Source organism: Oncorhynchus nerka, linkage group LG25 (assembly GCF_034236695.1).
Source record: "Oncorhynchus nerka isolate Pitt River linkage group LG25, Oner_Uvic_2.0, whole genome shotgun sequence".
Lineage (NCBI taxonomy): Eukaryota > Metazoa > Chordata > Actinopteri > Salmoniformes > Salmonidae > Oncorhynchus > Oncorhynchus nerka.
The window spans coordinates 18,456,034-18,482,498 of NC_088420.1; the positions used below are offsets into that span (position 1 = coordinate 18,456,034).

Here is a 26,465-nt window from a genome sequence, read left to right on the forward strand (position 1 = left end):
ACCAGAGATATTGAGATGAGAGAGATGCAGTATTTGTGCATGTGTACAGGTTTGCTTCCTGCTGTTTACAGTGTGTTAGCCAGGGTACCAAAACAGTGGATAAGTTGAGCCTCACACTTCAATGCTCTTAGTTGTTGTGGAAATTGACCTACTATGCTGTTTACTTTCTGCATCTACGTCATATCGCGGAGTCTACCTTTAAGTCTGTCTACTATGTTCTCATTTGAATTTGCCCTTCTACCTTTCCACTCTCAGGTGACCCTGATCCCCACCTTTGACTCGCTGACGATGCACGAGTGGTACCAGGAAACCCATGAGAGGCAGAGAGAGCTGGGTATTACCGTGTTGGGCAGCAACAGCACTGTGGCCATGCAGGAGGAGACCTTCCCTGCCTGCAAAGTGGAGTTCTGAGAGGGGTGAAACGAGATGAAGCTACAAATCCCTGCCCTCTCACCCACTCTTAAATTGGGATGGACTAATATCCCCCATCTACAACTGATGATTTCCCACCCCAGCATGCTTCAAGTATAGCCTGGTGGATTAGCAGGCCTTACTCATCCTTTCAATCTTATCAATATACATAAGACCCCAGCAAACACTCTGACCCATCTTTGTCTTGGGTATGTCTATGCCATGGAAATGAAGGCAGAACATGAATATGTCCAAGAGTCTTTGGTCTACCAACATGAAGAAAGGTTGTTCATTATGAATGCTAGGTAAGGTGGAGCTTAAAGACTGTCTATAGTAACCGAAGGTCCTCACATTTCTTACCATTTAACCAGGTAGTTGTGATCCAAATCCATGACAGCTCAAAGGAGACTAGTCGACAGCTGTGGGAAACCCTCTGCCTCAATGGGACGGAACTCATGAGTTCTTCAAGGGAACCACAGTGAGTGAAGGAGTGTTACAATATAATATGATGTTAAAAGGAAGAGGTTGTGTGTGAGGAGGTGAATATGGGACAGATGTCTCCTGGTGCGCTGGTAAAACATGAGACCTCAGCACTTACTGAAGGACAACATGTTTCTGCATCCCATTTTAGTTTCATAGACTGTCTATGAACATTGAGGAGATGGACAGTGTCTTTGCAGGTAATGATATGCATGTGAATAGAAGAATTACCCCAACATTGACAAAAGTGTCCAAGTTTCAATAAAACATTTTTTGTAGAACATTTATATCAGTCACTTTAACTCTTCATGTAGAGTACACACTGTATGGGGATACAATTTTGACATTGTCTTTTTAAATGAAATAACTCGGTACATTCTAGGTAATGATTTGTACTAAAATGAAATACTAATACATATTGGTTGATGGAAGGCAATAAGAAATGCAGTATTTTATGTACAAACTCATGACAGAATTACAGTTTTACTACTTGGTAGTTATTTCATTAGGAAGGACACTGAATTAAGTGTAAACGCTACAGTATATTTCCACACTAATAAATCAGTTTTTTGTGAAACACGATGTCTACTGCCGGCAGGTCTAGCTTTTCTGATTATGTCAAAAGTCAGGTCAAGAAGACCCTCAATCTTGTTTGTATTCAATAATATTTTGCATTGGTGCCCAGGATATCAACTGTATCCAAACCCATATTTGAGTCCCTCTCCAAGACCAGATGTTCTTGTAATTGTAAATGTATGTCACAAATGCGCAATAGAGGGTAAGCTTCACTGAAGAGGGATTCTTAGATATGCTAATAGGGAAGTCATGAGAAATACATTTTATCTCAGTGGTTTATTATTGTGCAGAAGTGAATAAATGCTAAAACAGATGTTTAACTAGAAAGACAAATCTGTTATATCAGCAATCGTTTGTGTATTCAGTTAATAGCAGTAGAATGTACAGTAGACGGCTTTATCTGTGAATGTGGACACTTTTAGCCTATTTCAAAACAGATTGGGTCCAAATGCATGCCACCAGGCTTGCACAACCATGCCCACAATATTACATGTGGACCAAGCACTCACTGGGTTATAATGCTCTTTATTGCGAAGGATATTTTCATTTGATTCAAGAAGAAGGATTATGAAAGGATTTTAACATTTATTATTACTCAAGTTAAATAACTCTTACTCTTAGAACTATTATTTTCCATTTTACTACAGTTGAAGTGATCGTTTTTGTTGCATGCAGAGTTATACAAGCATGCAGATCTCACGTTTTCTTTTGTTAGTTTGTAAGTTCGAATTGAATATCAGTTTAATGTAATATCACATCTGGTATTAAAGCAAACTAATGCCATGGCTCATCCAGAGCATCACTGTAGACGTCTTCATGTGAAAGGGTGTGTGCAGCCAGCCACATTTAGGCAGATCATGGATTTCCAATTATTTCATACAGAAGAATGTAAAATCCTTTATCTTATCAATTCATTAACAATTATATTTTATTCATTTTTCCTAAATTATTGAGTTCTCTTTATATATCAATAATGTGGCATAGCTACTTTCATTTGCAAACCTTTGGTTAGCAACCGGCTGCTCACATGATATCATAAGCCAATGGCAGGACAGAGCAAGCAGAACCGATCTCATTGTTGTTCTGAAAGAACAGCATGTTTTTTGGAACTAGCCATAATAAGTCTGAGCAAAAATGATTGAAAATAGATTGCATTTCATTGGTCACTTATTTGGATAGTTATTTCACACTAATGGAGTTAAGAATTATCTCATCGTTAACTCAACTTTGACTATAACAAATCAGTCCCATCATGTCCATGTAAAGATGTGTGCCATGTGTCACAGGTTTTGGACTGCATTGGTTTGGATATTGTGTGGCTCTTACGCCCTCTGCTGTCCATAACATTTCTTGGCTGTTCTGAAAGCTGTATTCATCGATAATTACAGTTGTGGCCAAAAGGATAGCATGGGCAGGGCCATTGAGGGATTCCACCATTTTAATGTAGTCAACTGGATGGGATTTCCAACTTCATTGGCTCCTGGTGATCCTGTTGAAGTCCTGTCCAATTGGGTCATCAGGAGGGATCTGCCAATTTGAAGAAGAAGAAAATTGTCAGACTCTATAATGGCACAGATACAAAGATGAGTACTCCATCTCTGTAGATGTGTGTATTTTGAAAGCAATGTTCAGTGGTATATTTGGCTCATTGGAATAGTTCTAAACATTGGCCCTGTATTTCTGTGCCTCTGTTTCCATCCCTGCGCCATTATAATAAAAGTATTTGAATGAGATACCTCTGTCATAATACAAGTGACAGTAGCACATAACGAATGTTCAATCTGTAAATCAGGCCCCAAAATAAATAAACACATTTTAAGTTAATATGCTCCTTCTCTTTGGACATTTTGAGAGTTAGTACATTTCTTTAATGCTATTGTTTTTTTTGTGCTATATTTTTTCATAGTTATATACACCTCTTTTCCCCTGCACTTATAAATGTATGTTTGTCTATGTCCATACCCTGTTGGTGGTTCACACATCACACTTGCAAGTTTCTGGACTTCACCCAGTAAATGCTATGAATGTTGGTCAAATTTTCCAAAGACTGCTGGTTTCCCCAGTGTCAAGTGGGTGGGGTGGTTAGTTGCATAATGACAGTGGATATATAATTCAGTATAGAAACACTAATTTTAGTTTTTTTCTTTTTCAATAAATATACCCCTTTTATAAATCTGTGCTCTTTGTAATTGGTGTTATTTCCCTGACTTTCAACCAGTGGGGCCTCCTCAGAGGAGGAAGGGGAGTACCATCCTCAGTGAATTTCATACAAATTGGGAAACATGTAAAAAGTTAACCTTTTTAGATAAAACTGTACTAAATATAATCTTGTCACCAAATTATTGATTAAAACACTTGCAATGAAGGTCTACAGTAGCCTCAACAGCACTTGCTAGGGTAGTGCCATGGTGTAGCCAGAGGACCGCTAGCTTCCGTCCTCCTCTGGGTAAATTGATTTCAATTCCTAACCTAGGAGGCTCATGGTTCTCACCCCCTTCCATAGACTTGCACAGTAATTATGACAACTTCCAGGGGACATCCTCCAACCTATCAGGACTCTTGCAGCATGAACTGACATGGTGTCACCCAATCAAAGTATCCGAGAATGAATCTAGGACTGAAAGCATAAACTACAGCTAGCTAGCACTGCAGTGAATGAAATGTGGCAAGTTGTTGACAAAGAGAGAGAGACAATAGTTTAGAACAAATTTATTTGATCTATGAAAGCGAGGCAAGATTAGGACCTGTGACCTTCTGGTCCCTTTCCCAGTGCCTAGTCCACTGCGCCAGCATGGGGATGGGTGCCTCTTTCTTTTCACATATGAAGCTGTCAAGTCATTTAGAATGTCAGTAGATTAGAAATGTGATTAGTTAAATATTTTTAAGGTTGGGAAACAAAAGCCACAATGGTATTTAAACTGGCGATCTTGCGCCCTCCAACCTCCCTGAGAGCCTTTTCTTTATTTGACTCTTACCTTTAAACCATCTACTGACCTGTCACTCTTAGCTCTGCGCACTGAGCTTTCATCCAACCAATCACATTCGTTCTGCCAGTGCTGTCAACATTTGAGGTCGGGATTCTATCCAATCGTGGGTTCGAGGCATTTAAAGGCAATGTTCCTGCGTTCGTGGAGATAATATTCACGGGCAAAGCTGCAATGACTCAATCGGCATCTACCTTTTAAAGCTGCATTGTCGATCGACCATATACGGTCGGATTGAATCCCGGCTGGAATGAGAATCTAAATTATTGGCTGTGTTCACGAGCATCAAAACTGTGATTTTTCATAGCTAAATTATGACCGACTGAAAAAACAATTTAGTTATTTAGTTAACAATTTAGTTAACAATTAAGTTATTTATGATGCAAGGTGATTTGTAGATCCGTTAGACTTGACTCGCTTATAAAATCGACTGCAGCCTCTCCTCAATTCCTTGTGTCATCTCTCCTCTTTCTCAAACAAGGGGGGGGGTTGGTTTGTGTGGGGCCTAGCAGTTCCCTATACTGCAACAGCTTAAGGGTACTGGCACACTGATGTATGAATGCGGGTGAACTTGGGATACATCATTGTCCTTCAAACCCATGAAGTACAACTCATCTCTACTTTTTTTCAGACGAGATGTAATTCCTACAATTGGACTATCATGTTAATGCAAGGTGTACATGGGGATTAAATATGTTTTAACTTTACAGCGACACTCTCAAATCCCCTACAAGCAGTTCAATTGTCTACCCAGCAGATGGCGACGTTTTACCCCATTTGATAGTTTGAGATTCACTATCATTTGATCAACTTCCACATTGCATCCGATTTGACGTAACCACTTGTATAAGTAGTGGATCCCACCATTGCCACCAAATGTAGCAGAGTTGAATCTCTTATAAGATCTACATTACCTGGCCTATTTTCAGCAGTATCTCTTACAATAGTCTATATAAAAAGCATGTCTTGTCATGTTGCAAACAGTCAGGATTAGAGTGTGATCAAACTTGTTTGTCATTTACAGTAGCCGACTGGTAAGCAAGGAATCTTTCTAACTGTACATATCTCACAAGGGCTCGATTCAATCCATGTCACAGAAGATGGCACAATTCAAATGTAAAGGTACCGTCATTTCCGATTGAGCCGACATGTGCAGCATTTACTGTGAATGCAGTTGACTGCGTTAACATTGCCTTTTCAATTTCAATCACGCTACACTGCAGATTTTACGTGATACGGATCGAATCGAGCAATAAGGACCTGACCGGTTTAGGTCAGAAGTTTTATACTAATTTCTGCTGTCAAAGCACATTCAAGTCAAATTAAGAACACAAACATACTGCTATCTGCTGTAGCTCTTAATTAATATAATAATCAGACAAATGTCAACATTTCTAGAAGACGGTACTGCAAGTGCTTCATTGGATTGGATATTGGTTTGGAAATTTGAACCATATAACCATACATCATGGATATCTGATGATGGTTTCTTGCTTGTTTTTGCTTTGCAAAGCACAACTGACAAGACAAAAATAGCTCTGTCATTTATTTTCTATGCAGTCATTTGAAGGCGGATAGGCCTAATCAAAGTTACCTAGCAGCCAGTGACTGCCAGACTTAAAAATAACTCATACGCTGATGTGCATTCTTAGCAGGCACAGAACTCCTCTTAAATTCCCTTCCTTTGCAATCCACCTCCGATGACATTTAAAACTTGTCCTGTCTTTATTGAGAAAAAAAAATTCAGTTCACTTGTCTTTTTCTTTTAAATCGTGGAAGGTCACCTGCTCTAGTAGGTGGCTGATGTTGATGGATGAGGAGTTTATCACAAAGGGGACCAATCAATATGTCCAGCAGGTTTGGTAGTGTGTAGTCAGAGAGTATATTCATATGTGCTGAGATGGGACAACCCTAAGATGACTGTTTTTCATCTCTTCTCCTTTCTGCCCTCTCTCACCATGCCCTCCAGGGGAGAGGACTGGTACTCGTTGGTGTAGTCACCAGCCTCCCAGCGCAGTGCCCGCTTGTTTTTGTGCCTGGTGATCCGGGTGGCCTCCAAGACCTGAAATTGAGGAAATAGCAGCAATGTCATATTGGACCTGTGCTAAAGGTCCTTCTCTGAGACAAATGACCAATGATTAAACGCACATCAACAGAGAGAGGATCAACCACTTACCTCATTATTCACATCATCAATGCACTGAATTCCTGCATGCTGCAGGAAACACAAAATGCATTTTCCAAATTAGCAACCAGCTATCATTGTGGTATATGAAACCTGTGAGATGACTCAACTCATAAGATGTACTGGTTTCTCCATCACTATCTGTATGCTTTTTTTTGTAGGCGTATTGTGCATTGCTGTATTTTTTCTAAACTGTGTGCCTAAATGGTTTTGTCTTATGTGTGTCTATAATGAATGTTCAATGTGTCCAAAGATATCAACAACACCCTCTGTGTCCAACTAGTCTTTTCTCACTTACAGCGTTCTCTTCCAGCTTCAGTTTGACTCTCCTCTCCTCAAAATCCTCTAGCAATGTCTCGGTCAGGCCCTTTTGTGTGGGTGTCCCAGGGGAGCCACGTGTCTCTGCCCATGGGCTGGCAGGCAGCATGGGGGAAACCCTGCTATCCACGGGGGAGGTGGGCCTTGGACAGCCCCATGGCTGGGCGGTCACTATGGAAAAGGAGGGAAGTCGGGCAGTGGGACGAATGGAAGGGGAAAAGGGAGCTGCGCTGTCTGTTTTATCTGGAAGGGAGGGGATAATGAAAGAAACAGCGTTAACACATGTTTGTAATTGCGTTATTAGTAGACTACATTTGAAATGTAAATTGAATGCAACATGAAACTCAGGGGTGCAACTTTGGTCCCCAGAGAAAGTTGCTCCCCTGATGAAACTACATAATGATAATTGTATTTTTAACATTGTACACCTGTCTGACTCCCTATGAAAATGGACACTGGTAGGCTAAACATTTTATATTATCTTGCCATAATGTGAGTGACTGTACAGTGATCTTAACCACTAAATGTCAGTGCATTAACTCTAAAGAAAAGCACCAAAAACCCAACTGGAGAAACTATTCAACACCCTCACAGCGATCTGTTTTGCTCCGTGTTAATGGTTAATCATGGCTGGTAACACAGCTTTGCTTCCTCTCCCCATATATGACCGAAGTTCAGGTTCTAATTAAGCTTGTCATTTCCTCCAGTCTAAGAAAACCATCAGTAAACAAGACTTTAATGCAACATCCACTCTGCATGCATCAACGTCACAGATGATGCATGCAGAGAGTTACTTAAATCAAGCCAAAAACATGTATAAGATATTGCCATCATGAATTGTTCCTGTGTTATATTGTCTTGTAACTTTATGTAATTGTATAGATTTGTCTATGGATTAATGTACCATCCTACCTAGCATTGATACTGGAGTGATAAAGGAAGAGGGCCGTCTGGTCAAGCTTGTCTGCTCTACAAGAAGTGAAGGACTCTCATAGAAGACAGAGTCTTCCTGTTCCACGATGACCCTTTGCAGGCTTTGCGATTGATGTGTGTCTTTAGCGTCTCGTCCTACACAGTCCAGGTTTCCTTCCATAGAGCTGGACAGGCCACAGGATTCCCGGAGTTCCCGGTGCTCCTGCTCGCGTTTTAGATCCTGCTCAATCTCCTTCTGGATAACATCTGGAGCATTTGGTCTTTGAGGTCGTGGGCTACCAGAATTCAGGTGCGCCCTCCAGGTTTGAGAAAGTTTATCATTCGGCTCAGACCCCTGAACTGCAGAAGCAGTGGGTGTAGGGGAGGACAGAGAGTACGAAAAGGAGGCTTCTTTAGCTGAGGAGCTTTTGGCTGGAACTGGCTCCTTTCTTCGCTCTAACCACGATGGGTCATTTACTATTTCGCTAGTACTTGTCGTCTTCACCACTATTGTGACTTTAGAGCTTGCCGCTTTTGTGGTCTCATGGCCTTTCAATGTAACACTCTCCTCTGGGAGGCTACTTGGCAGTATTCTGGTGAAGTCTTGGGAATCTGAACCCCAGCCTTTGCTGGTGGTATTGACGCTTGGAGCGGTGTTCATGTGGCTGATGTACAACTCTGTCTCTTCTGAGTGCTGGTTAGGGAAGCAAGTGGAAGGGAAGCCTTCCCTATCTGAGCTGCTACTCCTCACATTGACCCTGGGTGAAGACCAAGCCCTTTTCCTCTTCTCCTTGGCTCCAGGTTGGTCTGGCAGCTCAAATATCTTCTTCCTATTCTCCAGTTCCTGCGGAGTTCCCCTGTCATACAGACTTGGGACTCTCCCCTGGTGCATCAGGTCCACTTCCCTCTGGCTGTCCTTTTCAATCTCGCGCTGGATGAAGAAGCTCACCCGATTATTCTCTTTGGACCTGACAGGTGTCCGTGGTGGTGCAGGCTGGGAGAGCAGATACTTGGTCTTGATCTCCACCATCTCCTGGACATCGGTGTGCTTAATTCCCCGCAATTTCCGAAGGCTCTCCTCTCTCTCCTGAGTGATACGAATCTCCTTCTCAATGGGCGTCTCTCTGTGACCACTTACCGATTGGGTGGCCTTGCTTTCTGGTTGAGAGTTGTCATTGGATGTGCTTACATCACTTGTGTAGCCAACACTGGGGTCCCCCGATAGATCCTCCAGTCCAGAGTCAAGGTCATAAAGCAGACTACCCTGGCTCTTGGTTACCTTCTCCTCTGTGCGGTACACTGTCACCTTTCCGGCAGTGACGACTTCCCCTTCATCCTGCTGTTTCACTGGGGTCGGACTTTGGTTCAACCATACTGTAGAGAGGTCTTCTTTTTTTGCACTCTTTGGTGATAACAAGCTGTCTTCTGACTGCCACCGTCTTCCTTGTGGTTTTAGAGAGCTGGGACTCTGCAGAAAGGGGTTTAGCCTGGACTGTTCCATCTTTATGAACTGCTCCCGCGCTGCGCTGAAGTTTATCTGCTCATTGTCGATGGTACCAGCCTCGGCTGCTGGTGTGGGCTCAGATTTACTACTGGTTGGACCATAGCACAAGCTGAACCCTTCCAGCAGCTTGTTGGGTGACAAGCTCAGTGCACTACACTGTTCCCTGTAGGTGGCAGTTTTTGGGGGGGCATGACCATGCATGATCTCCTTCCTAAGTTTCTTCTCCTCCTCCTCTGCCTTCAATTGGGCACCGTTGTCTGTTTCCACCTGGTAGCGGGAGTCCTTGTCCTCCTTGAACAGACTCCCTGGCTTCTTCCCACCAACATATGTCTGCAGTTTGAAGCTGCGCTCCTCTTTCAGGGTGGCTTGCCTTTCCGGGGACACCGTCCAGGCTTCATTCAGCTCTGCCTCGGGGCTTGCAGGATTGTCCACGAACGAGTAGAACCCGCAGTAGGAGCCCGTGCTGCTGGGACTGCTAGAGCTGCTGGCTTGCCAGTCTTCGCTGGTGATGCCGCAGTTTTCCTCCGACAACACCACCTGCCTGGCCTGCACCTCTTTTTGCTGGGAAGATACGACAACTGTGGACCGGGTGTGGTTTACGGAGATGCTGTCGAAACTGAAAGCAGAAGAGTTGCCATTCCTGTTGTAGGTCCAGCTCCGGTCCAGGCTGAAGGGCTCGTCCGTGGTGGGGCTGAGCATGGTGCGAAGATCTGTTGCCTGCTCCAATTTAGGTGACATGGGCTGCAGCAGCCACTTTCTGGGTATGCTGTCCGTGGTTCCTTGGGTTGTCGTGTCTTCCTGTGTAGACAGTGAGATTTTTGAGGCACTAAGCAGGAGAGAGTGGCACCCTATCAGGTCTCCCTCATCCTGGGTCAACACATCCTGGTATTCATCAGATGCAGCAACTGAGAGTCTCTGAAACCAAAAGAAGAAATAAGGAAATGGATCAAAACAGTTGAATAGTCAACAGGAAACTGTATCCTGTCAGTATTAACCAATTAAACAAGGCTACCTCTGTCCTGATAGTTCTAACAATTAAACATAAAGACATTTTTTGAATTGTTACGTTTTTGCATACAACGACAAAGGCTGTCATTCCCACTTCCCAGATATCTACAGAATACAGATTGTGCACCAAAATGAAATGACTTGCATAGCACTTTTCAACATTTTATGGTTCACAGGAATTTGTTTAAAGGGGAAATAAAAACTTGTGTAAGAGAGGATGGTGTGAGATTTGCTGTGGAATGCCACTATCACTGTCAACATTTATAGCTTAAATGCAATGCCTACTACCTCATGATAGTGAGACACCACCCTTACAGTAAACCTAGCTGATAAGGAGAGAGGTCATGAAATGAGAACTCCTTATGTTCAAACTGGTACAATGTAGAGCAATCCAATGTGTGAGATGGTCGCAAATATACAGATTTTTGTGTTTGTCAAGAAGGTAAGAAATATTAAGTTGGTAACAAAAGACTGCAGTCAGGTCAGATTTAAGTTCATTTAAATTGATCAATGAAACCAGAGTCAGGTAATGAATCTGTATTAACCTCAGGGGTTTTCAGCGTGAATCGAGAAGTCAATGTCTCAATTTCCCATGCATTTTACAGCATACCTGCAAAACATGTGACATCATCCAGTTTCTGTATGGAAGATTACCAGATCTATTGCTGTGAAGATCTATAAAACCATTCTGCTACAGTCTGTGCCTAAACTTAATCAGATATTTATACTTTTGATGTTACAGTTGAGATTTGATATGACCTTTTACTTATGGAGAGTTTCAGGAAACCACAGTCAAGTCATATATGCACTCAATTGTGATGCAAATTGTGGTTAAAGTTCAACTAAAAAAGGCTTTCTCAAAAAGCAGTTTTTAATTTCCTCAAGCAATGGTTTAATCTGAATTTACAGCCATCTATACGATGTACCTAGAGTGTTGGGCTCCAATTCTCTTTCAAAGTGCCTAGTTAGTCAGAGGATATGTGTAGAAACATGATGAGGGAATGAGAGAGGGATGTGTTCACCCCTTTCTCACACAACTCATCTGGAGGTGGGAGTACTGGTACTAGTGCAGGATATTAGAGACTCCCTGGGAATGAAAACAGATACCTTCTTCATTTAACAGCTGTATAAAAATACTCACTACACTGGAAGCTGGACGCAATGGCGGGTTGAATTGTCAATCATTTTAATGTCACACACTTTTGGCACAATGGCATAGCATACCATGCTGACTGCTATTCAAGCATGTTGGCTAATGAGTCAACTCTATAACCCCTGGAAACTTCCACTCTGTTCAAAATTCAAAATTCTGTCATTTAAATAGACATTTCACCATTCTCATCAGTGGCAGGCTGGTCATCTGGCATTATTTATTTATTATTATTATTTTTTTAAATTTCACATTTATCTAACCAGGTAGGCCAGTTGAGAACAAGTTTTCATTTACAACTGAGACCTGGCCAAGATAAAGCAAAGCAGTGACAAAAACAACAACAGAGTTACACATGGGTAAACAAACGTACAGTCATTAACACAATAGAAAAATCTGTAGGTAAGGCAATAAATAGGCCAATAGTGGCGAAGTAATTGCAATTTACACTGGAGTGATATGTGCAGATGAGGATGTGCAAGTAGAAATACTGGTGTGCAGAAGAGCAGAAAAACAAATATGGGGATGAGATAGGTAGTTGGTTGGATGGGCTATTTACAGATGGGCTGTGATCGGTAAGCTGCTCTGACAGCTGACACTTAAAGTTAGTGAGGGAGATATAAGTTTCCAACTTCAGTGATTTTTGCAATTCGTTCCAGTCATAGGCAGCAGAGAACTAGAAGGAAAGGCGGCCAAAGGAGCTGTTGGCTTTGGGGATGACTAGTGAAATATACCTGCTGGAGCGCATGCTACGGTTAGGTGTTGCTATGGTGACCAGTGAGCTGAGAAGGTGGAGCTTTACCTAGCAAAGACTTATTATGTGAAAATGATTATGACTTATGTTAAAATGCCTGATGGGCTGGTCCAATTGTAACCTAGTGGCCTATCTGTCTTATTTTTTTCTTTGCAAAATGATAATTATCTGGCTAATAATTGGGGCCTCAAGGGTAAAAATTGTCCGGTGTGGGGTCCTCGAGGTAAAAAATAGGCCAGTGTGGGGGAGTCAAGGAAAAAATGGGCTGATGCGTTAGAAATCCCAGGGACGATTTTTGGTCCCAGTCCAGCCCTGATTCTTATCATTGTAACCCTGCTGACACCGATATGTACACATAAGCATTTACTGTAACCAATCATGTCAGGTGCACAATACTAGACAAATTGGCCTTTCAGGAGTAAACCAAGTCCAAACCTTCACTGAGATTCCAAGACTTTTGGCTCAATCCAGAATACGCTCTTCAGCAAATATACGGCCATTTTGAATTTTAACATAACTTTATGGGTACATTAGACCGTTTGAAAAGTAGAGCGATAAAGTTTTGTGAGTGATGGTAACTTCTAAGATAACCTAAATATGTAACTGCTTGTCAGTGCATTATGTACTGTCCCAAGAGCTCTAAGGCAGCCTTAAGTATGTGTGTGACCACGTGTGTAACAGTGGACTGTGTACCCCTGATAAGCTCATTTTAGTGATACTTCCTGGAATCGGCTCCTTTGTCCTTTGCTCATTGGCTGAGAGAGGAGAGGAGCGATCTGTGGGGGACGAGATACACAAGTCTCCTCACCCCCCCACTAATGTATTACCTGTATTATACTGACTGATGTGTGTGTGTGTGTCTGTTTTACTCTACTGTACTTGTGAGCACCAGAAGTCATCACAAGAATAGTAAACCAACAAAAATTCTGAGAAGTGAGGACAATTTGCCGGACGTCATTTGTAAAAAAAAAAAATTAAAAAAAAAATGTTTTAAAGAAGTTATTTTAGGATTAAGGGTTAGGTTTAGAGTTAGAATTAGGTTTAGGGGTTAGGGTTAGAATTAGGGTTAGGGGTTAACGTTAGGGTTTGGAGTTAAGGTTAGGTTTGGGGTTACGGTTTAGGGTTAGGGTTAAGGAATGTAGGTTTTTGAATGGGAATCAATTGTTGGTCCCCAAAAAGTTCTCAAATATAGTAACGTAATACAGTGCCTTCAGAATGTATTCACACCTCTTGACTTTTTCCACATTTTGTCATGTTACAGCCTGAATATGAAATGGAATACATTTATATTTTTTTGTCAATGGCCTACACACCATACCATATAATTTCAAAGTGGAATTATGTTTTTTGAAAGTTTTACAAATTAATAAAAAATTAAAAGCTGAAATGTCTTGAGTCAATAAGAATTCAACCCCTTTGTTACGGCAAGCCTAAATAAGTTCAGTTCATATAAGTTGCATGGACTATTAATACTATATTAATTACACTTTGGATGGTGTATAAATACACCAAGACACTACAAACATACAGGCGTCCTTCCTAATTCAGTTGCCGGAGATTTCACCATAAGGCCAATGGTCACTTTAAACAGTTACTGCTACTCTGTTTATTATCCATGCATTGTCACTTTACCTCTACCTACATGTTCATATTTCCTCAATTACCTCGACTAACCTGTGCCCCCTGGACATTGACTCTGTACCGGTACCCCTTATATATATGCAAATGCATGCTTTTCAACTGTTCGCTGCCTGCACCCGCACGCCCGACTAGCATCACCACCCTGGATGGTTCCGACCTAGAATATGTGGACATCTATAAGTACCTAGTACCTACCTGGCTAGACTGTAAACTCTCCTTCCAGACTCATATCAAACATCTCCAATCTAAAATCAAATCTAGAGTCGGCTTTCTATTCCGCAACAAAGCCTCCTTCACTCACGCCGCCAAACTTACCCTAGTAAAACTGACTATCCTACCGATCCTCGACTTCGGCGATGTCATCTACAAAATAGCTTCCAACACTCTACTCAGCAAACTGGATGCAGTTTATCACAGTGCCATCCATTTTGTTACTAAAGCACCTTATACCACCCCCCACTGCGACCTGTATGCTCTAGTCGGCTGGCCCTCGCTACATATTCGTCGTCAGACCCACTGGCTCCAGGTCATCTACAAGTCCATGCTAGGTAAAGCTCCGCCTTATCTCAGTTCACGATGGCAACACCCACCCGTAGCACGCGCTCCAGCAGGTGTATCTCACTGATCATCCCTAAAGCCAACACCTCATTTGGCCGCCTTTTGTTCTAGTTCTCTGCTGCCTGTGACTGGAACGAATTGCAAAAATCGCTGAAGTTGGAGACTTTTATCTCCCTCACCAATTTCAAACATCTGCTATCTGAGCAGCTAACCGATCGCTGCAGCTGTACATAGTCTATCGGTAAATAGCCCACCCAATTTTACCTACCTCATCCCCATACTGTTTTTATTTATTTACTTTTCTGCTCTTTTGCACACCCATATCTCTACCTGTACATGACCATCTGATAATTTATCACTCCAGTGTTAATCTGCAAAATTGTAATTATTTGCCTACCTCCTCATGCCTTTTGCACACAATGTATCTAGACTCTCTTTTTTTCTACTGTGTTATTGACTTGTTAATTGTTTACTCCATGTGTAACTCTGTATTGTCTGTTCACACTGCTATGCTTTATCTTGGCCAGGTCGCAGTTGCAAATGAGAACTTGTTCTCAACTAGCCTACCTGGTTAAATAAAGGTGAAATATATATATATATTTTTTTAAATATAGCCTCGCTACTGTTATTTTATTGTTGCTCAATAATTATTTGTTATTTACCCCCAAAAATTATTTTCTACTTCAGTTTATTTTAGTAAATACTTTCTTAACACTTATTTTTCTTAAAACTGCATTGTTGGTTAAGGGGTTATAAGTAAGCAATTCACTGTAAGGTATCAACACCTGTTGTATTCGACGCATGTGACAAATACAATTTGATTTAATTTGACAAGGAAACCTGCACAAAATATTATATATAGAATATATTAATATTCTAAAACATGCATCCTGTTTGCAACAAGGCACTAAAGTAATACTGCAAAAAAATGGCAAAGCAATTAACTTTTTGTCCTGAATACAAAGTATTATGTTTGGGGCAAATCTAATACAACACATTACTGAATACCACTCTCCATATTTTCAAGCATAGTGGTGACTGCACAATGTTATGGGCAATGTTCCTTCAATTCATTAAAAATCCTACAATTTGATTTTCTGGATATTTTTTTCCTCATTTTGTCTGTCATAGTTTAAGTGTACCTATGATGAAAATTACAGGCCTCTCTCATCTTTTTAATTGGGAGAACGTGCACAATTGGTGGCTGACTAAATACTTTGCCCCACTGTATGTTACCCTCTGCCTATGGGCTACTTAGCTTATTCAATACATCTCAAAATACAACACTTTAAGACATAAAAAAGCTCTTTACCTGACTTGCTTTTCAAAGATGGCTAAAAATGCAGACATTTTGTGCCCTTGGAGGAAGCAACCACCCTCATTGTTGACTAGAAATTAGCTAAAACATGGCTAATAACTCACTAACTAGCAAAGAATATGATCAAAGGTGGCTACATGCATTTCTCGTTTTGACACCAAAACAAGTACATCTACTCATGCTATTAACACAAAACATTTCAAAGTGAATGGAACAGATCCATATATGGCCATGGCTATTTGCATATAGGCCTACTGCAGCTCTGATTGGTTATTTTTCATCGGTCTGTGTAGAGTATGGAATTGAGTCATGCCTGTCAATGCAATATAATCCTACTCCAATGCAACTCTTGCACAGTTAGTTTTGCATACTAAGTCTCTGGCATAGATAATTTTGTTCGGTATGTCACATTGGCTAATATTGCGTTGATTCGAGCACAGTAGAGCAAAACATTGATAGTGTTAATTAACGGGGAAAACTCTAGAAAGTTGAGTGAAGTTTAATCTCTTGCTTCTCTGCGCGGGCTGATATTTCTTCTGCACAGCAGTCTGAGGGGAGATACAGGCCAGCGCATGTTCGCAGCTTAGAGTGAACATTGGTTATGGGTATTCTTGTAATCGTTAAGGACAGAGGAGTTTTTTGGGATAAAAAATAAACCGAATGGAGCTAAGCACAGGCAAAACCCTACATGAAGACCTGGTTTAGTCTGTTTTCCAACAAATACTGGGAGATTAATTCACCTTTCAGCAGGACAATAACCTAAATCACAAGGCCAAATAGGCACGGAAGTTGCTACCAAAATGACCCAAGTGGTCTAGTTACAGTGTTGTCTTAAATCGGCTTGAAAATCTATGGCAAGACATGAAAATGGTTGTCTTGCATTAACCAATCTGACAGAGCTTGAATAATTGTTAATAGAATAATGTGCAAATATTGTACAATCCAGGTGTGCAAAACTCTTAGAGACTTACACAGAAAGACTTACAGCTGTAATCGCTGCCAAAGGTGATTCTAATGTATTGACTCAGGGGTGTGAATACTTAGTGGTTAGAGCGTTGGACTAGTAACCGAAAGGTTGCAAGTTCGAATCCCCGAGCTGACAAGGTACAAATCTGTCATTCTGCCCCTGAACAGGCAGTTAACCCACTGTTCCTAGGCCGTCATTGAAAATAAGAATTTGTTCTTAACCGATTTGCCTAGTTAAATAAAGGTAAAATAAAATAAAAATGAGATATTTCTGTATTTCATTTTCAATAAATTGTTTACATGTTTTCATTTAGTCATTATGGGGTATTGTTTGTCGATGGGTCAGAAAATCTATTTAATCAATTTTGAATTCAGACTGTAACACAACAAAATGTGGAATAAGTCAAGGGGTTTGAATACTTTCTGAAGGCACAGCAAATTGTGTGAGTGCGTGTGTGTGCGTGTGTATGCGTGCGCACACAAACTTACATTAGTCCCTGTCAACAAATTACCCTATTACCCTGTCAACAAATTACCCCATTGTGACATGGATTAGCTAAGGCCAAAGTCAAGTTGTAAAGTTGTAAAGACTCAAGATAATACAAGTATAAAAGTATAAAAGGGCAATGACGATTTCGCCACAGATTCGTCCCTATTATAACCTTTAGACTTATTAAATTCTGATACATTTACTCAATGACTGTCCAAAAGAAATACCAAAATACATTTTGTCATACCCTGCAGCAGTGGTGTGTATTCATGGATGCCAAGGGAAGTCAGGCTTCCCCAAAAAACGGACAAAAAAATGTATATATGTTTGATCATTTTCCTTCAATTCGCAAGAGGCTGAATGTATCTCACAGGAGAAAGCATCAGAGCGAGCGAAACAGCGCCCCTCTGTCTCTCTATGTGTTGGCCATCTATCTGATGCTGTCTGGTCCAAACGAGTATGACAGGCAAGGGAAGCCCGCAAGCATCTGGTCTCCCTTAAACAAAAAAAGTATACAAATGTGCCAACCAGCGTTGAGCTAAACTGAGCAAGCTCAAATGTGAATGGTCCTGGCTCACCCCCCAAAAAATTGTCAAGGGAACGCAGTGATGGAAAAATTATTCAATTGTCATACTTGAATAAAAGTAAAGATACCTCAATAGAAAATGACTAAAGTAAAAGTGAAAGTCACCCAGTAAAATGCTATTTGAGTAAAAGTCTAAAAGTATCTGGTTTTAAATATACTTAAGTATCAAAAGTAAATGTAATTTCTAAAATATACTTAAGTATCAAAAGTAAAAGTATAAATCATTTCACATTCCTTATATTAAGCAAACCAGACACCACGATTTTCTTGTTTTTTAAATTTACAGATAGCCAGGGGCACACCAACATTCAGACATAATTTATGAACTAAGCGTTTTTGTTTAGCGAATCCGCCAGATCAGGTAGTAATGTAGGGATGTTTTCTTGATAAGTGCTTGAAACTAAACTGGGAAACTGTATGGCGTAAAAAGTACATTATTCTTTTTAGAAATGTAGTGAAGTAAAAGTGAAAGTTGTCACAAATATAAATAGTAAAGTACAGATACCAAAAAACAAATACTTAAGTACTTTACACCACGGAAGGGAAGCCAACTTAGATTTGGCGTCACTCCTATCAAATTATTCTGCCACTGTGTCTTCTTGTTGTCTCGGCCTTTAGGCCTATATATCACGGTCGGAAGGCATATGAATTTTCAGGTCATAGAGCAAACAACACAATTATCACAGCGCATAGGTAATTTTACCCACTTACTGCTACTGCAGCTTATGTCTATTGACCATGCAGATGTCAAACCAGTTAATATGTCTTGGAAGGACATCCATGCTAACTTCTCATTAAAGCTCTAGTATTCAAAACACATTTAGTAAAGGAACAATGTACTGGAGTGTGTATAGGTTGTGTCGCTACAGAGACAGGGGCATACAAGGTGCCACCACAATAAAAGTGTATAGAAAAATACAAATATAGGATCTTCATTTGAGCCAGTTTGCTACAGCAGGAAAATAATCCTGCAACAACAGGAAATGTAAATAATCATGTGGATTATAATTAATGGACATTTTTACTAGGGGTTGATACATTTTTCATAAGGGAAAATCAAGTCTGAAAACTTCAGAAACCTTTGAAAACCTCAGATACACTAAGTGTAAAATGTCCTGTATTGAAGGCAAGTTATGCAACAGGGTGATCAAATTAACATCCTACATCTGTATTGTAAGTAGCGATAATGCTGTTGAAATACATTGAATTTGACCTGAAAACTGTACAGTACATCATTTTAGAAAAAATGAGTAATGAATCCTACCTTAAGCGGTATACAGCGACCAAGACAGAGTTTTTCTTCTCTGTCTGATGTCTTGTCTCCCACTTTCTATCTATCGCTCTCACTCTATATATATATTACGGTCTCTTGAGCACCTTACAGCACAGGCAAAGTTCAGCCAATGTCATGTAAACTACTGGAGTCCCACCCTCTCACAGAAGAGGGAAAATTACATGAGACTGACAGACCGCTACATCAATAACTGGAGGTAGGAGAGAAACCTTTAAACCTCTCCAAGGCCAATCATCAATCAAGATAACCGAGATCCCGCTTATTATAAACAATTGTGTACTGAAATAAAGTAAAGTAGGGGCTCCATTCAATCTCTATCGCTGAAGTGTTACAGATAACACGCTAGATATGTAAAGGTCATTTCCTATTGATCAGGCATCTGCAGCATTTACCATAACTGCAGTCTCCGCTAACGCATAAGGATGGAATAGAGCCCCTAGAGTGGTTTTGTTGTGAGAGAAAACAGAATATTCTGGTAAGGTCTCTGAGTCCTCCCTCCCACCTCAGACAACCTCTTCAGGAGAAGCAACCCTAACCTCCTGTAGTCTTCATAACTCCTGGAGAGCTGCTGGGTGTGCAGGCTTTTGTTCCATCCCAGCATCAACACATCTGAATAAATGACCTGTGGTCCAAACTGAAGACCATGATTAGTTGATCATATGAAACAGGTGAATTAGTGCTAGACTGAAACTAAAGACTGGAGTTGGAGAACCCTGACCAGAGCGAATGAGTAAGGTAATTTCCTGTTGAGTGCTTTCAATAGAAGCTTCTCCTTCCCTTCATGACCACTGGTATGACTTGATATCAGGTGTTATGGAAACATATCCATTCCCTTTAACTATCACCAGTCTCTCAAGGAAGCAAGAACAGAAAAGAACACCGTTTACAAATACTGAGGCATCATCATTATCAGTCTCGCCACGAACTCTTGTCAAGAGACACTAACACTTCAACAGGGGCTGGACATGACATCAGGCAGGGCCAGGTCTGCAGTAGTTCAGAAAGCTTAAGGGAAAGAAACTTGTGATTGACTTGTAAGACAAAAAAACATACACCTTTTCAAATGTACCTTTCTATACCTCCATGCCACTTCTGATTGCTATAGTTTTTTCGCCACTCAAAGAAAATGTATTTTATGGTTTATGTGATTAAACCCAGGTAGTACAATAGATACTGATCAATTGTTTCTTATAACCACCTTCATTCAGCCATTGATATGAACAACCAGAGAGATGGGAGACATCCCCTAAATGATTCATTCACCTGACCAGTTCAGATAAATCAGTGTTTATTGAGGAAATTAAACTACTTCAAAGTTTTAAGACACGGCCAAAATAAGATAACATTTTTGGGCCCAAGCCAAAGTAGGTAGTAGAGGACTTTCTATTTAGAATCAGATTCAGAGCAGTTTGGAGAAATGGGGATGTTCAGACTGAGAATATGTTTACTGCTCTCTAGTGGCTGGCATGTGAATGTACACTAATCATTACAGTATTTCAATCAACTTTATCACTCTGAATGAAGACCTTTAATATGGATCTCATTTTAGCTTACTAATGAAAATAAATGTTTGTGATTGTAGAGGCATATCTACTTTATATTCCTATGACTGAACTTCTAGGAATCAAATGCGTGACAGATGTAACATGTGACAGATATTAAAGTGGGCACTATTGAGATGTATTTGTCCAAAATTGCTTTTAAGTCAATGATGATCGGCGTAGTTTTTGCACAAAAGCATGGACAACAAATCAAATCAAATGTTATTTGTCACATACACATGGTTAGCAGATGTTAATGCGAGTGTAGCGAAATGCTTGTGCTTCTAGTTCCGACAATGCAGTAATAACCAACAAGTAATCTAACTAACAATTCCAAAACTACTGTCTTATACATAGTGTAAGGGGATAAAGAATATGTACATAAGGATATATGAATGAGTGATGGTACAGGGCAGCATAGGCAAGATACAGTAGATGGTATCGAGTACAGTATATACATATGAGATGAGTATGTAAACAAAGTGGCATAGTTAAAGTGGCTAGTGATACATGTATTACATAAGGATGCAGTCGATGATATAGAGTACAGTATATACGTATGCATATGAGATGAATAATGTAGGGTAAGTAACATTATATAAGGTAGCATTGTTTAAAGTGGCTAGTGATATATTTACATCATTTCCCATCAATTCCCATTATTAAAGTGGCTGGAGTTGAGTCAGTGTCAGTGTCAGTGTGTTGGCAGCAGCCACTCAATGTTAGTGGTGGCTGTTTAACAGTCTGATGGCCTTGAGATAGAAGCTGTTTTTCAGTCTCTCGGTCCCAGCTTTGATGCACCTGTACTGACCTCGCCTTCTGGATGATAGCGGGGTGAACAGGCAGTGGCTCGGGTGGTTGATGTCCTTGATGATCTTTATGGCCTTCCTGTAACATCGGGTGGTGTAGGTGTCCTGGAGGGCAGGTAGTTTGCCCCCGGTGATGCGTTGTGCAGACCTCTGGAGAGCCTTACGGTTGAGGGCGGAGCAGTTGCTGTACCAGGCGGTGATACAACCCGCCAGGATGCTCTCGATTGTGCATCTGTAGAAGTTTGTGAGTGCTTTTGGTGACAAGCCAAATTTCTTCAGCCTCCTGAGGTTGAAGAGGCGCTGCTGCGCCTTCTTCACGATGCTGTCTGTGTGAGTGGACCAATTCAGTTTGTCTGTGATGTGTATGCCGAGGAACTTAAAACTTGCTACCCTCTCCACTACTGTTCCATTGATGTGGATAGGGGGGTGTTCCCGCTGCTGTTTCCTGAAGTCCACAATCATCTCCTTAGTTTTGTTGACGTTGAGTGTGAGGTTATTTTCCTGACACCACACTCCGAGGGCCCTCACCTCCTCCCTGTAGGCCGTCTCGTCGTTGTTGGTAATCAAGCCTACCACTGTTGTGTCGTCCGCAAACTTGATGATTGAGTTGGAGGCGTGCGTGGCCACGCAGTCGTGGGTGAACAGGGAGTACAGGAGAGGGCTCAGAACGCACCCTTGTGGGGCCCCAGTGTTGAGGATCAGCGGGGTGGAGATGTTGTTGCCTACCCTCACCACCTGGGGGCGGCCCGTCAGGAAGTCCAGTACCCAGTTGCACAGGGCGGGGTCGAGACCCAGGGTCTCGAGCTTGATGACGAGCTTTGAGGGTACTATGGTGTTGAATGCCGAGCTGTAGTCGATGAACAGCATTCTCACATAGGTATTCGTCTTGTCCAGATGGGTTAGGGCAGTGTGCAGTGTGGTTGAGATTGCATCGTCTGTGGACCTATTTGGGCGGTAAGCAAATTGGAGTGGGTCTAGGGTGTCAGGTAGGGTGGAGGTGATATGGTCCTTGACTAGTCTTTCAAAGCACTTCATGATGACGGAAGTGAGTGCTACGGGGCGGTAGTCGTTTAGCTCATTTACCTTAGCTTTCTTGGGAACAGGAACAATGGTGGCCCTCTTGAAGCATGTGGGAACAGCAGACTGGTATAGGGATTGATTGAATATGTCCGTAAACACACCGGCCAGCTGGTCTGCGCATGCTCTGAGGGCGCGGCTGGGGATGCCGTCTGGGCCTGCAGCCTTGCGAGGGTTAACACGTTTAAATGTCTTACTCACCTCGGCTGTAGTGAAGGAAAGACCGCATGTTTTCGTTGCAGGCCGTGTCAGTGGCACTGTATTGTCCTCAAAGCGGGCAAAAAAGTTATTTAGTCTGCCTGGGAGCAAGACATCCTGGTCCGTGACTGGGCTGGATTTCTTCTTGTAGTCCGTGATTGACTGTAGACCCTGCCTCTTGTGTCTGAGCCGTTGAATTGAGATTCTACTTTGTCTCTGTACTGACGCTTAGCTTGTTTGATAGCCTTGCGGAGGGAATAGCTGCACTGTTTGTATTCGGTCATGTTACCAGACACCTTGCCCTGATTAAAAGCAGTGGTTCGCGCTTTCAGTTTCACGCGAATGCTGCCATCAATCCACGGTTTCTGGTTAGGGAATGTTTTAATCGTTGCTATGGGAACGACATCTTCAACGCACGTTCTAATGAACTCGCACACCGAATCAGCGTATTCGTCAATATTGTTATCTGACGCAATACGAAACATATCCCAGTCCACGTGATGGAAGCAGTCTTGGAGTGTGGAGTCAGCTTGGTCGGACCAGCGTTGGACAGACCTCAGCGTGGGAGCCTCTTGTTTTAGTTTCTGTCTGTAGGCAGGGATCAACAAAATGGAGTCGTGGTCAGCTTTTCCGAAAGGGGAGCAGGGCAGGGCCTTATATGCGTCGCGGAAGTTAGAGTAACAATGATCCAAGGTTTTACCACCCCTGGTTGTGCAAAAGAAAATCCTGAGAATCCTGAGAATATTCTAGGCTGTAATGGTGGTGGTGCAAAAAACTCAAACAATGAAGATCCAAAACTGTTGATTGTTGGTAAATGAGGCAACATCTAGAATGATGTCAAGGCAAAACAAATTGGTAGCCTACAATCAGGATTTTCTTTTGTTTCAACCACAACGGTCATTTTGTATTTTGTGTTTGTGGTAAGGGTTGTCTTACCTTGGTCTCATGCTCCATGCTGCTACTCAGCACCTGCCAAGGAGGGGTGTACTTGAACATACTGCAGAGTGTATGTTACAGCGTGTTGGTAAATGTGTTCGGCAGCTCTCTATGTAACAGGATCCAAGGCTAGGTGCAGGGGGCAATCAAGTTCAACTCAGGCCCTCTGAGAAGAGAGAGAGAGAGGAGACAGAACATTACATTTGATGAGATTGAGGGCCTTCTTTTTTTGTTTTTACTATAAAACATTCTTGATTAAACAAACATTTTGGTGAAACTGTTGGTTACCTATTTTGGTTATTTATTGTCTTTAATATTTTATTATTTCTTCATTTGGCAATTAAAAAATGTACACGCTTGAAATCAAATCGAATCAAATGTATTTCTAAAGCCCTTCAGCATATTGAAAGGTTTCAATATCTTTGTACACTTGGTATGTTTCTTCACCCAAACCTGTATTGCAGGCTAATATTTTTCAGCCACGATTACTGCAAACTTTCACTGAACACACCTCACAACGCTTATAGGGAAGGACATTTAACAAGCATTTGACTGATGATTGGCTGAGAGAAATTGATGATAAAAAGATTGTGGGGGGCTGTTTTGTCAGACTTCAGTGCAGCTTTTGACATTATCAATCATAGTCTTCTGCTGGAAGAACATATGTGTTTTGGCTTTACTGCCCCTGCTATATTGTGGATAAAGAGTTACGTGTCTAACAACACACAGAGGGTTTTCTTAAATGGAAGAGTCCAACATAATCCAGGTAGAATAAGGAATACCCCAGGGCAGCTGCTAAGGCCCCTTACTTTTTTCAATCTTTACTAACGACATGCCACAGGCTTTGAGTAAAGCCAGTGTGTCTATGTATATGGATGACTCAACACAATACATATCAGCTACTACAGCGACTGAAATGACTGCAACACTTAACAAAGAGCTCCAGTTCGTTTCAGAATGGGTGGCAAATAATACATTTGTCCTTAATATTTCCAAAACTAAGAGCATTGTATTTGGGAAAAATCATTCCCTAAACCCTAAACCTCAACTAAATCTCGTAATGAATAATGTGGAAATTGAGCATGTTGAGGTGACTTAACTGCTTGGAGTAACCCTGGATTGTAAACTGTCAACAGTAGCTAAGATGGGGGAGAAGTCTGTCCATAATAAGCACTGCTCTGCCTTCTTAACAACACTATCAACAAGGCAGGTCCTACAGGCCCTAGCTTTGTTTCACCTGGACTACTGTCCGGTCGTGTGGTCAGGTGCCACAAAGAGGGACTTAGGAAAATTACAATTGGCACAGAACAGGGCAGCACAGCTGGCCTTTAAAAGTACACGGGGAGCTAATATAAATGGTATGCATGTCAATCTCTCCTGGCTCAAAGTGGAAGAGAGATTGACTTCATCACTACTTGTTTTTGTCAAAAGTGTTGACAAGCTGAATGTACTGAGCTGTCTGTTTGAACTACTGGCACACAGCTCAGACACCCATGCATAACCCACAAGACATGCCACCAGAGGTCTCTTCACAATCAGAACAGACTATGGGAGGCACCCAGTACTACATAGAGCCATGACTACATGGAACTCTATTTCACATCAGGTAACTGATGCAAGCAGTAGAATCATATTTAAAAAAACAGGTAAAAATACACCTTATGGAACAGCAGGGACAGTGAAGAGACACACACAAAGGTAGAGACACACTCATACGCACACAAGCACTAACACACACACTCTACATACACTTACATTGTAATATTGTTGTATGGTGATATTGTACATTTTATATTGTAAATATGTAGTGGTGTGATATAATTTTATATGATGTACTGTTTTATCTTTTGTTTTATGTGTGATGTAAGTGCCTTAATGTGTTTGCACCCCAGGAAGAATAGCTGCTGTTTTGGTAGCAGCCAATGGTGATCCCTAATTACAGTAATACCAATACAAAAAGTCCCCAATATTCTAAATGAAAATTCAATAAAGAATTCTACATAGATGGAGAATAATTCTCTCCTTACATTATATGATTGTAAGAAGAGTAGTTCCATTCCATACCTCAGTAATCCCCCCCATTCTGTAACTCACCTCCCGGTTCTAGACCTCCCCTCCTAGACCTCTGGGTTCTCCAACAGGTGTTCTTCATTCCACCCCCGGCTCCTCTCAGGCAGATAATCTAGCACCATCTGGATCTGTGCCCCCCTCATAGCCTCCAGTGTGTCAGGCCTAAGAGCTGGGTCTTCCGGGCTCCACTGGTATTTTGGTCCTGGGTTTGGCCCTGACCAAACCCCTCCCTGTAACCCTCCTCACCCCCCAAGGCCCTCCCCCCCACACAGTATCTGTCACTCGCCCCCTCCATCAACCCCCCTCAACCCCTGTCCATCAAAGCTGCTAGTGCAGAAGAATTTAAGAGTTGTTGTGGGGGAGGGGTGGCGTGACTGCTCCTTAGTTTTTTTCCATCAGCTGCCATGTGTGTTTTGCTGATAATTGCGTTGGAATGCTGCTGACCATCAAAAAGCGCCAAACAAAAGAGAAGCATTCCGTGCACCCCCCCACTCACACACACACACAATCCTACTTCTGCCAACAGTGACTGTGTAGCCAGGTCACTGTGTCAATGACAATGGCTGTAACAATGTTGCAGCAGGTCCTAGATTAGCAGTGTAAAAACATTTCATTTTGGTGGATAGGTGGACAGGACCTTTGTTCATAGGAAGGAACTGTGAGGATTTCACAATGCAGGCCTTCGAGAGCCTTACAACT

At 41.6% G+C, this 26,465-nt stretch overlaps 2 protein-coding genes across 2 annotated transcripts in view; one reads left to right on the forward strand and one right to left on the reverse strand.

Annotated features, from left to right (window-relative positions):
* Positions 1–3,645, forward strand: part of LOC115109120 (microtubule-associated protein 1B-like) — a 55,360-nt gene extending 51,715 nt beyond the window's left edge. Inside the window, exon 7 of the mRNA XM_029633725.2 lies at positions 256–3,645. Within this exon, the coding sequence (XP_029489585.2) occupies positions 256–411 (156 nt within the window). The 3' untranslated portion in view covers positions 412–3,645. The remainder of the gene's footprint in view (positions 1–255) is intronic.
* Positions 2,565–25,916, reverse strand: LOC115109121 (uncharacterized). The gene is made up of 7 exons (XM_029633726.2): positions 25,791–25,916; positions 23,697–23,862; positions 7,867–10,285; positions 6,935–7,197; positions 6,628–6,666; positions 6,409–6,513; positions 2,565–2,994 (listed from the first exon to the last, which is right to left on the reverse strand). The coding sequence occupies exons 2-7, from the start codon at positions 23,754–23,756 to the stop codon at positions 2,938–2,940; spliced, it is 2,943 nt and encodes a 980-aa protein (XP_029489586.2). The 5' UTR covers positions 23,757–23,862; positions 25,791–25,916; the 3' UTR covers positions 2,565–2,937.
* Between the last annotated feature and the right edge of the window lie 549 nt (positions 25,917–26,465).